General features: G+C 37.4%; 1 protein-coding gene across 1 annotated transcript in view; it reads right to left on the reverse strand.

Annotated features, from left to right (window-relative positions):
• Ptprr (protein tyrosine phosphatase, receptor type R) overlaps nt 1-12,745 on the reverse strand; it is a 232,128-nt gene that overhangs the window by 210,401 nt on the left and 8,982 nt on the right. Inside the window, exon 2 of the mRNA XM_005358044.2 lies at nt 4,447-4,742. Within this exon, the coding sequence (XP_005358101.1) occupies nt 4,447-4,742 (296 nt within the window). The remainder of the gene's footprint in view (nt 1-4,446; nt 4,743-12,745) is intronic.

Here is a 12,745-nt window from a genome sequence, read left to right on the forward strand (position 1 = left end):
AGACAGGGTTTCTCTGTAGCTTTTGGTTCCTGTCCTGTCCTGGAACTAGCTCTTGTAGACCAGGCTGGCCTTGAACTCACAGAGATCCGCAGGCCTCTGCCTCCCGAGTGCTGGGATTAAAGGCATGCACCACCACCGCCCAGCAGGATTTCTTTACAAGATAAACCTTGCAAACTAGCCTGAAGGAGAATGAGCAGAGGTGAGCCTCAAATCACAGGGTCCAGATGTCAATGAAAGCCAGTTATCCAAACTTCTCAGAAATTCTGTAACTTAAATTTCTTAAAAGAGTATTTGTAACAGTGGTCATACAGCACATAAAGACACATAAAGCACAAAAAGAAAGTTACAATTTCGTTGGTGCATTTAAAAGCAATTTTTTTCCAACAAAATACTTGCAAACCAAATTCAGGAGCACATCAAAAAGGCCATTCACCATGATCAAGCTATGTGCATTCCAGAGATGTGGGATGGTTCAATATATGTTAATCAGTAATTGTTATAAATTATGTAACTGGACTCAAGGACAGAAATCACTTAGTAGTCTCAACAGAAACAAAAGGCCTTTGACAAAATGCAGCATCCTTTCATAGTAAAAGACCTAAAGAAACTTGGAATATAAGAAACATTTCTCAGCATAACAAAGGCTTCAAATGGCATGCCTCTTACCAAAAATAAAACAATAAAACCTTTTAACTTTTCAAAGAGCTGAGTTTTTAACTTTTCTAAGTGACTGATAGTGTTTAGTCACAGATATCAACCTGTCACCCTCCACAAAGGATTCAGGGATATCAAGAGGACTACTAAGGAATTTCATCTTCTGGATTTGTCATGGCCGTTGCACAGTGAACCCACAGCAGCTGGAGTTACTTATACACAGGACCTACACTACAGCAGGCCAGTTAAAAAGTCAAACACAGTGATGGTGGTGACAGCACTGGGGACCTCACTTCAAGAGCTGATGGCTTCTAAGGGGTGGGAGAGTCACTTGTCTTTGGGGACTGGCCACTGTAGGTAGCCCATGCCCTAGTGGATGCCTTCACAGCCACATGCACATGAGTTCTCCTGATTGGACTCAGTGGGCTAAAAATTGAAAATGAAAATAGAAAACACAGACAAGAATTGTCAGGAGAATGTTTGGGGTGAGGTATCCATAGGAAAATTGGAAAGAAAATATGGGGTAGACAAAGTCAAATTGTGTGTGTGTGTGTGAAATTTCCAAAGAACAATCAAAATATACTAAAAGAAAAAAAAAAACAGTAGAAAGTCCACCTGAGTGCTGGTCTTGGTAAGTGGTATCTGAGAAAGAAACCACAGCATTCTAGAAATCTCATAGAGACCATTTTGGCTTCCAGAGATTCTTGTGTGTTATAGAAATTCTCCCCACACACCATTCTTCCTTCTTCTCACTTCCATTGCTTCCTTACCTTCTTTCTCTTTCCTTACATCATGCCTACCCTGTGAAATAGGCTGCAGTCTCCCTACCCACAACTCTTTACACTGGTGCTATAATAGCCCACATCCATGTATTCCAAAGAGGGACTTGCTCCCAATTTTCTCAGCCTTTTGGCCAGGTCAAGCTATTTTCCATTCAATAACATATGCCTAGCTGGAAAAACCTAAACCTAACTCCATCCCACTACCTGCACTCATGCTTCTGGGGTCCCTTCTTCCTGATATGCAGCCCAGTGGACTGACAAGCATCCTGGGGATCCAGTGATAAGAGCTATGGAATTTCTAGTGCACATTTGGCAAAAGATTATATCTTACATTAGCAGTGACTTGGGGCCATTCATCTTCCCTCTATATTGTATTTGCACAAAAAACCAGCATCTTCTCTGAGTTTCTGGAACATAATTAGCATTTTTAGGATAAATGCATCCATTGTGTTGTCTTTTCCACAGAACAAACAAACTATAGATTTTCTCAATTACAGACGAAAGATAAAATAGGAAAAAATTCATTTGTGGACAAATATCTTAAGACATTCTTTGTGGTATTAATTAGAAATCAGGAGGGGTGGCCATGCTTAAATTTCTCAGTCTAAGCCTGATTATCAATACCATCAGAAATAAGAGCACTCAATACAGCCTGGCGGTGATGGCGCACGCCTTTAAACCCAGCACTCAGGAGGCAGAGGCAGGTGAATTTATGTGAGTCCAAGGCTAGCCTGGTCTACAAAGATAGTACCAGGACAGCTAGGGCTATTACATAGAGAAATTCTGTCTCAAACAAAAAAGATGAACACTTAATAAATATTGGAAGATAAGAATTCTTATCATCTGATTGGGGATTCTTAGAAGTTATATATAAACTTTAGAGGTTTAGTATACAGCTTTTAACATTTCAATAAAATAATTCAATTGTTCACTCAGTTAAAGGGACTGCTACTTATTAGTACTGCTCAATTACACATATCAAACCCCACAATAATTCATCAGTGCTACTGAAATACTCCCTAAGCAAGAAAGTCCAGATCAGTATATGCACACAGTGTATCTATGTCAATCTAGATGTGTTTAAACATACACACAGAGATGTAAATCTTATACACACAACACAAAGCTATCTCAGCACGAACATTAAACTGCTGAATATTTTTTACATTATTCATGCTCTATTCTTGAAATGTTTTTTTTGTAAAGAATGTCTCTCAAACTTGCTCATTTTTACGTGTATGTCACACTCTGTTTTTGAAGAAGCTGATCTTATTGATTTATATGAAAATAACCCCAGCTCTGCAGTTTCCTTGGAAATTACCCTGTGATAAGTAGTGCAATAGTCTTACACAAATGGTTCTGGCAATCAGTGTGGCTAGGACTCAACCTGTACCATCGTGAGACAAAGCCCAAGCCTGGCTTCTTAAATCCCTCAAAGAGAACTGACCTGGCAGAATTCATAATTTGTGCTTTTTGTTGTCTATAATATGAAATTAGCTAGATAGTATATGGAATTAAAAAAACAGATCAAGCTTCTTTAACTGTACTTCATAGTAACTTAAGTATTGATGAATATGGGGATATGGTAATCAAGAGCATTAGATGGCCATTTCCAGATACATAGACACCATTAACATCGTTCATCCTCAGCAGACGGTACGTGATTCTCACCCTCTACACATCTGTTAGTCATGAAAAGGTCAAGTCTTACAGGAGACCAAGCAATCTGCATGAAAACTTCTTCTTTATGGTCTCATTTTGCGATTTCTGTTATTTGTCATTTTTATTACTGGCATCTTTCCCCCAGACATTTCTAAAGCAGGATCAAAGCCTGTCTCATTTCTCTCCTTTTCTAAATATTATAAATGAGAGTTGGGTTAGATAAATACTCAACACACGTTGAAAACACCAATGAATGGGTCTTTGATTACTAACACTGAAAAAAGTTTACTATATATATTATGTAAAAGTAAAGAAAAGAAATAAGAGCGTGTTAAATTTAATCATGCTATGAGTGGGAGTTGTCACAGTGTAGACAGTTTCATAAGCTTATGTTGGCTCCCAGAGTCAAATTACGTGAAATTTAACAGAAATTTAATAACATTTAGTTGCAGATTTGAAGGAGTTTTGCTTCTATCATAGTTTTAAAATTAGGATTTAAATTAATTCCAAATAAAATATGGTATTTCAATTCATGTCCATTGTGTATAGCCATCAACTATTTTGAGAGATTTTTTTTTGGCAATGTAGCCCAGGTTGACTTTAAACTCATTGCAATTTTCCTGCTTTAGCTTCTAAGTGTAACAGTTTTAACATAGATAACACCAGTATGAGAGAGTATACAGTATACAAAGAGATTTAACCTTAATAAATTTTCATATAATACTTTCACAAATTGAAAAACTCTGGCTGGGTTATCTAGTCTACCAGGATCATTGTATCATGTAAATGTTGATGTTCGTCCAGTGATATTAGGAATATTATCATAAATCACTGCCTCCCAACCATTGTTATTTACTTTAGCAACAGAACACTACTTATTAATCTCCTTACAAGCACTCTCTCTTTAATTGTTTGTTCTTTTGTTACAACTTGAGTCAAGGGACAAGAGAATCTTTGGTAAGTGCTATTTATTTACATGAGCTGATAATAGACCTATCTTTTAAGATTATCTTACAGAGGGCAGGAGGCTCTGTAGAGGATATGGTCTACTGATCTTTAGTTCTCAGTTAATATTTGTTATGCACTATACATTAGGCTGTGAGCATAGGACAGAGAGAAATTTTCTCATTTCATCGGTGGGGGGGAAGAAATAATAAGCAGAAATAAGAGAAAATGAGAAACGCTATGGTAAATAATTATTGAGACCCATGCTAAATATTCACAATGAGTTTTTTCTTTCAATGTCAGCCACAGAAAGGAACAACAGTTCCAGTGTTAACACCAATCTCAGCATCATGATCAACACCAAGATGAGCATCAATGCGACACTGGCTAACTTGGTACTCACCATCACAATTACATCTGCTGCCGGAATTGCGAGATTTTCTATTTCCAGATCTTGACCAGACGTAGCCAACAGATTAAGAGACGGGTCATATGCAGGTCTAGGAAATGCTGAGTTGACAATTTGGTGACGTTTGCTTATTTGAACTTCAGAAGGAGAATGGTAGCTATGTTTATATGCCTCTTGAGCTATGTCCAGGCTCTTCTCAATATCTTGTGAATGGCGATAAATGAACACCGGCTTCCAACTCTTCTTTTGACGAATAGCCAAGAAGTGATCATTATTTCCTGAAGAACATCCTACAAGACATAAGAGTCAGAAAGAAAATAAAAGATCATATCCAGAAAAACATGTAGACTAGCTATGTTTTTTGGGTATGCATGTGTGTGTGTGTGTGTGTGTGTGTGTGTGTATTTATATACGTACATGTACCTGTGGATGCCAAAGGTTAACATTGGGTACCTTCCTCTATAGCTCCCCACCACATCTTTTGAGACAGAATCTCTCACAGAACCTAAACTCATCAATTCAGTGAGATTGGTAGACCAGCAAACACCAGGGGTCTTCCTGCCTCTGTCCCCCTAGAGCTATGATTATAGGCATTCCGTCCACTCCTGACTCTTTAGGGCTGTGTCAGGAATCTAAATTCAGCTCCTTTTCCTTGAGCAGCAAGTATTTTACTAACGGAGGCAACTCCACGGTGTCCCTTCCTTCTTTTATGTACTCCTACAACACTATGTAGATTTGTATATCTGGATGACGTGTCTGCTTCTCAAATGCTAAACATTAAACATATTGTTCCTTAAGCTTTCTCTTATTTTGATGATAACCATATATACATAATTATGTTGTATATTATTTTATATAAATTATATATAAATTATTAATGCACAAATTTTTATCCCATGTTTATAGTTTTTTTTTAGCAGATTAGGTTTAGGTAACCAAAGGCAGAAATCTGAGTATGCTCATGGCAATCATTTTTAATTGTCTGATAGCACCATTACTCATCATACTGTTAAATTACATACATTTCTCAGCCTTTCTCTTCACTAACTACTACTTGAAACTATATTTCCATTTGTAGATGATTAAATATTAATGTGAAGAGAAATATATAAAACTTTGCTTTCAGCTTTGGTAATGACTTAGATATATTGTTGATGAACTGGGATCATGATCTAGAAACCATATGTTAAAGAACAATGACAAAGAAGAATTCTGCTGTCCGGTAGAAGGAGAACGAAATGGCTACCTCTTAATTTCAACTCAGACTCCATGTAGTAGAGAAACAATATTCTATCTTATTATAGCTGTTGTTATTTTAAATGTTTTAGTTATAGCAATTGAGCCTAAATTCTAGCAAGTACATTTCTCCTATTAGACAAATATTCTTTTAATTTAATAACCACTGATCTTGTTGGTCAAAGACCATAGTAATATATAGATATCATATCTAATTTAAAAAGTATAATCTGGTTAATGAACACACAGCCTAAGCATGCTTTGGGGAAACTAATGATGACCAGGGTCAGAACGTGTGAGGATGTCCAAGTGTAAATTTATTCTGAGGTACATAGTGAGGTGTAGCTTGTCTCAAAAGACGAACAAAGCAAAACAATAACTCACAAAGTGAGGGCATTGCCTAGAGTCTTGTTTTGCTTTATAATGCTGCTATAAGCACCATGACCAGATATATTCTTTTTCTGTTTGCTCTCATTAGAAAGCAAATAGATATCTAAAAAATAATAAGAAAAATAACAAACCAGAATAGGACAAAACCATCAAACAGAAAAAAATGAAGAGCCAAAGAAAAAGCATAAGAAACACAAATAAATGTAGACACATACACAAACATTTGCACACAAAACTCCCACAAAACTGGAAAACATAATATATAAGTAAAGACCTGTAAGGGAAAAAAAGCACAGACAAATTATGAAACAAAAAAAAATTTGAAAATATCTTTGAGTTCAATTGTGTTGGCCATCTACTGGTCATGGAGCCTGGCCTTAAGTGTGGCTAGATTAGTCATGGATGAATTTGGCTTTTTTCACTTAGCAGGATGACACTAGTTTCTATCTGAACTCCTGCAAACAACATGACTTTACCCATTTGTGTGTGTGTGTGTGTGTGTGTGTCTGTGTGTGTGTCTGTGTGACTGAATAAAGCTCCATTGCACATGTGTGCCACATTCCTTTATTCACTCATTTATATTCATATTTAATGGATATCATGGTAGATTCCATACCTTAATTATGTTTATCATGGCTGTACAGGTTCTCACTACTGTATACCTACTCCTGGTTCTATGTCCAAGTGTGTTATACCTAGACCATAGGAAAGATCAAACATCAAATTATCTCAAAGAACTTAAAAGGGCATGCATGGCAGGTTGGAAGTCTGAGTTGACTGCATCTCACAAGCTGTATGCTTTTTGTACTATACAGAACTGGAAGACTTGGGGACAATGCACAAAACAGTCTGAGGGATATGAAAAGTGAACAGGAATAAGAGAGCAAGTGGAACAGAATGTCGAGTACACTAGAAAGTGGGTCCTCTGTGTACATCTCATGTCTACTTTTATTCACCTCCAGCCAGCCCACAGAGGGCACCAGGACACAGAAGAAAGAGACACTATCTCTAAGTATTAGCTGTACATAAAAACATCTCAAAAGTCTAGGATAGCACTGCAGTGCCTCCCATCTTCCTCCTCTCTCCCATTTGCCCTGTCTTGAGCAAGACTCTACCCTCTGCATTATTCCATGGTGAGGGATGAGAGGGACAGAAAGGGTTCACTGGATGGAATTCTCTCCTGAGATAACGGCAATCATACATTCATTGTGGTAGAGCTGTCATGACATATAAGCTTCTAAAGGTCTCACCTCTCAACACTGTTGCAATGGAATTAAGTTTCTAACAAAGGAACTTTGGGAACACACTGGACCATAGGAAGAATTAGCGTTAGCATCCAAAACAAACAAGAAACTTTGGCAACTTGAAGGCAAGAAAACAGAACCCTGCCCCCAAGAAAAAGCTATGAACCTCAATAGCTATGTCTCTAAAGGAGACATACAGATGAATGGCAGGAAGATGAAAACAGTTTCCGCATCAGCAATCATCAAGAAAAGCAAACTGAAATGATGTATCACTATATCCCTGCTTAGGATTGCTTTTATCCATGTGGAGAGGATGGAGAAAAGGAAGCCATCAAACATTACAGATAGCAATGTCCAACTAAGTGGTGACATGGTTTCCTTTCAGCATTTAAACAAGAACTTTCCTATGACCCACCAATGTCACTTTGGAGAAGACAACCGAACAATTGAAATTAGTATATTGAAGAGATATTGACATTGTTACAACCACTGTAGGGCTAAGCTCTACATCCAAAATATAGAATCAACCCAAGTGTCTATAAATAAGTGAGATAAAAAAGTACAGCATTTACACAACATAACACTGTTTGTCTAGCATAGAGAAGGAAACCTGGGTCTGGAGAGACAGCTCAGAGATTAAGAGCACTGGCAGCTCTTCCAGAGGTCCTGAGTTCAATTCCCAGCACCCATATAACCATATGTAATGAGATCTGGTACCCTCTTTTGGCGTGCAGGCAGAACACTGTATATATAATAAATAAATCTTTTAAAAAGAAGGAAATCTGATTATTTGTAGAAACATGGTGGAGACTGGAGGACATTATGATGTAGTAAGATAATCAGGGCACATTGCTGCATGATTTCACTTCTGAGCTATAAATAGCTAAGCTCATAGACGTAGAAAGTAGAATAATGGTTGCCAGAGGCCGGGGTTAGGCTACACCTACACACCATATACTCTTATCTAAACTTTATATTTTGTACAAAATTTAACTCATAAATCTCACAAGCCTAAAGATATGTGCTCACCCAACTTTTAGAAGAAAACAAAAAATGAACTGTATTTCAGTTTAGACCAAGAGTTTGGGACGATAATACTAAATTCACATATAATAAAAGAAAAGTCTGTATGGAGTTGGTGAGACATCTCACTGTGTCAGGTACCTGCTGCCAAGCTTTTGATTTGAGTTCAATTCCTGGAACCCACGTGGAGGAAGGAGAGCACCGATTCCCACAAACTATTCTTTGACCCACACATGTACACCCTCACACACACACAGAGAAAGATGGGGGAGACTAAAAAATAAATAATATGATAAATATTAATATAATACAATGATGAGGCTGCAGAGAGGGCTCAGCGGTTGAGAGTATGGCCTCTTTTTGTGCAGAAATTCAGTTGTTCAGTTGATAACACTCATTTAGGGAGACTTACAACCACCTGCAATTTCACCCTCCAGGAAAATAATCTGTTGCCTCTGAGTTTCAGGGAAACCTGCACCCATATACAAAAATACCCACAGAGACATGCACATAATTTAAAATAGAATACAAATTAAAATTGACAAATTTGACATTAAATTTTTTGTTATGAGAAAGACACTGAGTGAAAGCTGGAAAAAAAAACTATCTACAGATTGGGAGGAAGTAATTTCAAGCTGCAGAGCTGACAGTAAACCAGCCATTTCAAAATTCATCAGTTGGCAGAAAAACTAATGTCAAAATGGGATAAAGACCCGACATACATGAAAGAGATGCCTAGGTGGCTAAAAAGTGAATGAAAGTATGTTCAAACTTAGTAGTTATTGGTGAATGCATATTTAAAGAATTTAGAAATTCTAAAGTGAAAAATGCTAGTAACATTCAATACTGGAAAGAATCGAGAATAAAATAAAGCTTCATACCTTACTGGTGGGAATGAAAACAGACAGAGGCACTCTGGGAAGGATTTTGACGGATTTTATAAAATTCAACATGTACTTACATATGAAACAGCAAGTTCCTGTCTCTGGACACTCACCCTAAAGAAATCCTGGATAAATCAACCTTATAGTCACACAAAATATTTTTGAATTTTTGTCTCAACTCTGTTTATGATCACTCTTAATGAAAATAAATCAAACAGTCTCCAAGTGGTTAATAAATAAACTATGGTGATCTGTACAAAGAAGTCTCACTCATTCATAAGAATGAATGAATCATTGATCTGCATGACATGAATAAATATGAAAGGCTTTACACTGAAAGTGTCAAAACATCATTGTGCCTTCCATTTAATTGACATTCTCAAGAGAAAAGACTCTGTTGTGATGAAGAATAAATCAATGATCATTAGCATGTGGGATCTGGGTAAGGGAAGAAAGAATGAGAAGCTGAGTTCCACGGGAAGATAGGAGGAGATGCAACCCAATGTACAAGCATGGGGTGCTCTACCGGGAGGTAGGAGGAGATATGATCTAATGTACAGCATGTGATGTGGGATTCCCCTCCATGTATTGTGATTAGCATTAATGAATAAAGAAACTGCCTTGGTCTGTTGATAGGACAGAACTTAGGTAGGTGGGGAGGATGGAACTGAATGCTGGGAGGAAGAAGGGCGGTGTCAGGAGGCGCCATGGATTGGAGGCCAGAGGTAGAGATGCTGGAACTTTGCTGGTAGGCCACAACCTCGTGGTGATGCACAGATTAATGGAGATGGGTTAAATTAAGATGTAAGGCTAGCCAATAAGAAGTTAGAGCTAATGGGTCAAGCAGTGATTTAATTAATACAGTTTCTATGTGGTTATTTTGGTTCTGGGCAGTAGGGACAAACAAGTGGACTTCCTGCAACAGGAATGGGATGAGCATTTGCTCAGAGAAAAGCATCACTATAAAGTATTTGAGAGATAGACAAGTTCACAGACCTTTTAGTTTTGTGGTGAAGGTTGAAGCATTAGCTGTTGATGTTTCTGTTTTCTGTTTACAAAGTGGGAAGAAGCCACTTCACAAGTGAGTGAACATAGGAAAAATGCTGGAGGTTAACAGAACAAAAAAATGAGAAATTTCACACAAGATATGTGCAAGCATTTTCCCTATGTTGATGGCCCAGTGACAATTTTTGCTACCTTTTGAGGGATGCAGTGTTTCTCATAGAATGGCTAGGAAGTGGCTTTTTAAAGCCACACATCTGCATTTAAAATAAGAGTACTTTTGTTATAAAAAGCAACATTTGCATGAGAATAACCAATGAACTTTGCTAGTCATAAAATTACAGGATTGAAATTACCTTCCGGATATGACCCTAATAATATGTGAAGAGATCTTTCACAAATGAAAGAGAGAAATGCACGCAATTACATGGGTAAGCCTGAGGACATTGCCATGTATTATTTCAAATTCAAAGTAGGCTGTTCCTAGACATGGAAGGTAGAGCAGCCTTTTGAACACCCCTCAGAATGAGTCTTTGCACTGCAAATTTTATGAGGCTAACTTACAACAGGAAAAAAGTATGAAGCAACATTTTTGAAACACCCTTCTCTAAAAGGAACATGCAAAACAGGTCATTGGACTATCCAACAATTGTGTTTTAAGCATTTAGCCCTTTCTTCTCTAAAGAGGAGAGATAAATGAGTAGCTACCAGGAGCTTTTCTTTCAAACGTCTACATAAAAACATGCATCCATAAGCAAACTATAAATAAATTTAAATAAAAATTGGAATTCATTTAGACAGATTTTGCTTACTCTTGATTTTTCTCTGAAAATGCTTTTCCATGCATATAAAAAATGACTTCTTGGCACTTCTGGAAGCAACCAGCTCAAGAAGTTAAAGTCTTGAATACAAAAAGGAAAATATTAGAAAAAAACCTTCAGTCGCTTTGTAATTATATTGGGAATGATTGCCCCAAACGTCGCTACAATGTCAATCTTCTGTCAAAAATAGGCATCTTATTAGCACTGAAACTTACATGCTATAGCTTCCCAAGACATGATGGTCAAGGTCTGTTAGAATGACATCTCAAATCCCAAGTCATGCTCACTCCAGTTTATCATAATGAGAGATTATGCAGACATGTTGAAAGAGTCCATAATGACTGTGCATGCATGTCAAACTAGTTTTGTTGAATTCTGTTCGTGCATCTTTTTATGCTCTAACAATGTATCTATGCATGGTGTATACACATTTATTCTATATCCTGACACCAGACAATTTGATGACAATATTTGTCCTTAAAGACCAACTCTCTTGTTACAAAAGTAAAAATAAAACCAGTATTTCTGGAAGATGATAAAATCACATTTATTAAAATTTCAAATTCACACAGGGCCCAACAGGTTTAAAATAGAAAGAAATGCTCATTGAGGACTAATTTCCCAGCACTCTAATGTATAGGCACTTATTCCTACGATGTGAAAACAGTCTCGGGAGGTGATGGGCTGCTAAACGTTCCATGGGTCTAACTAGTGATGTATCCCATTCATCTACATTAACATTTAAAACAACAGCAGCCGAGCAATGTCTATTTGGGTAGAACTGGATCTATTCTGTTTCCATAAGGACCAGAGCCCTACAATAAGGGATGACTTCAGTTAAAGCACCTGCAGACTCTTCCTATGCATTCTCTGATACAATCACTTCCACACTTTCTAAGCATTCAATTAGGGGCAGGAAACAAAGCAATTTCTGTCCCTGCTTCCATACCAGTATAAAGACACTGAGCGACCCCTGCTTTTTCCTAATGTTCTCGTCCATTGAAAGTGAAGGAGTGCAGTGAGAAACTCTGACATCATTGAAGGAAAATCACTGTGTGCTGTGTTGGTGGCAAAATCATTACAGAAGGTTCCTCTCATGTTTCTGGAGTATTGCTCAGCTTCAATAGAGTTATTTTTCATCAAATACATGTCTGTTACAGAGTGGAACACAATACAATAGCAGAACCATTTGGGGCACTGACAACTGGAATAAGTCACGAAAACTGAGAAACCTCAGACTTTGCTGGAAGAGGAACAACTTCTATCAGCTCAGACAGAGCTGGCTGTCTCCCAGTGGCTGAAAAACTGAGTTCATTGCTTGAAAGGGAGGTTGACAGAAATGTGTTAAATTCTAAAAAGGTGTTACACGAAGACCCAGATCTGCCCTCTTGGAGGAAGCCAGAATACAGGAAACTTTCCATATGCCTAGCATGCTGAGAAATGGGAACCTTTTTCTATTTCTGAAAGAAATTCCTGAAGAAGCTCCAGGAATTAAGTTCCATGGGTATACACTGAGTAATGAACTAGTAAATCTAAATTTTATATATGCTCATTGTGACAGAAATAATTAAATGCAACTATTTGTAAATAGTGATGGTGATTAAGAACTGTCTTGTTGACTTTTAAAAAACATGTTCTTTAGAATAGCATACAAAGTAACTCCTTGTTTCTATAGCAGTATCCTCTAGTTGCC

This window comes from Microtus ochrogaster, chromosome 24 (genome assembly GCF_000317375.1).
Source record: "Microtus ochrogaster isolate Prairie Vole_2 chromosome 24, MicOch1.0, whole genome shotgun sequence".
Classification (NCBI taxonomy): Eukaryota; Metazoa; Chordata; class Mammalia; order Rodentia; family Cricetidae; genus Microtus; species Microtus ochrogaster.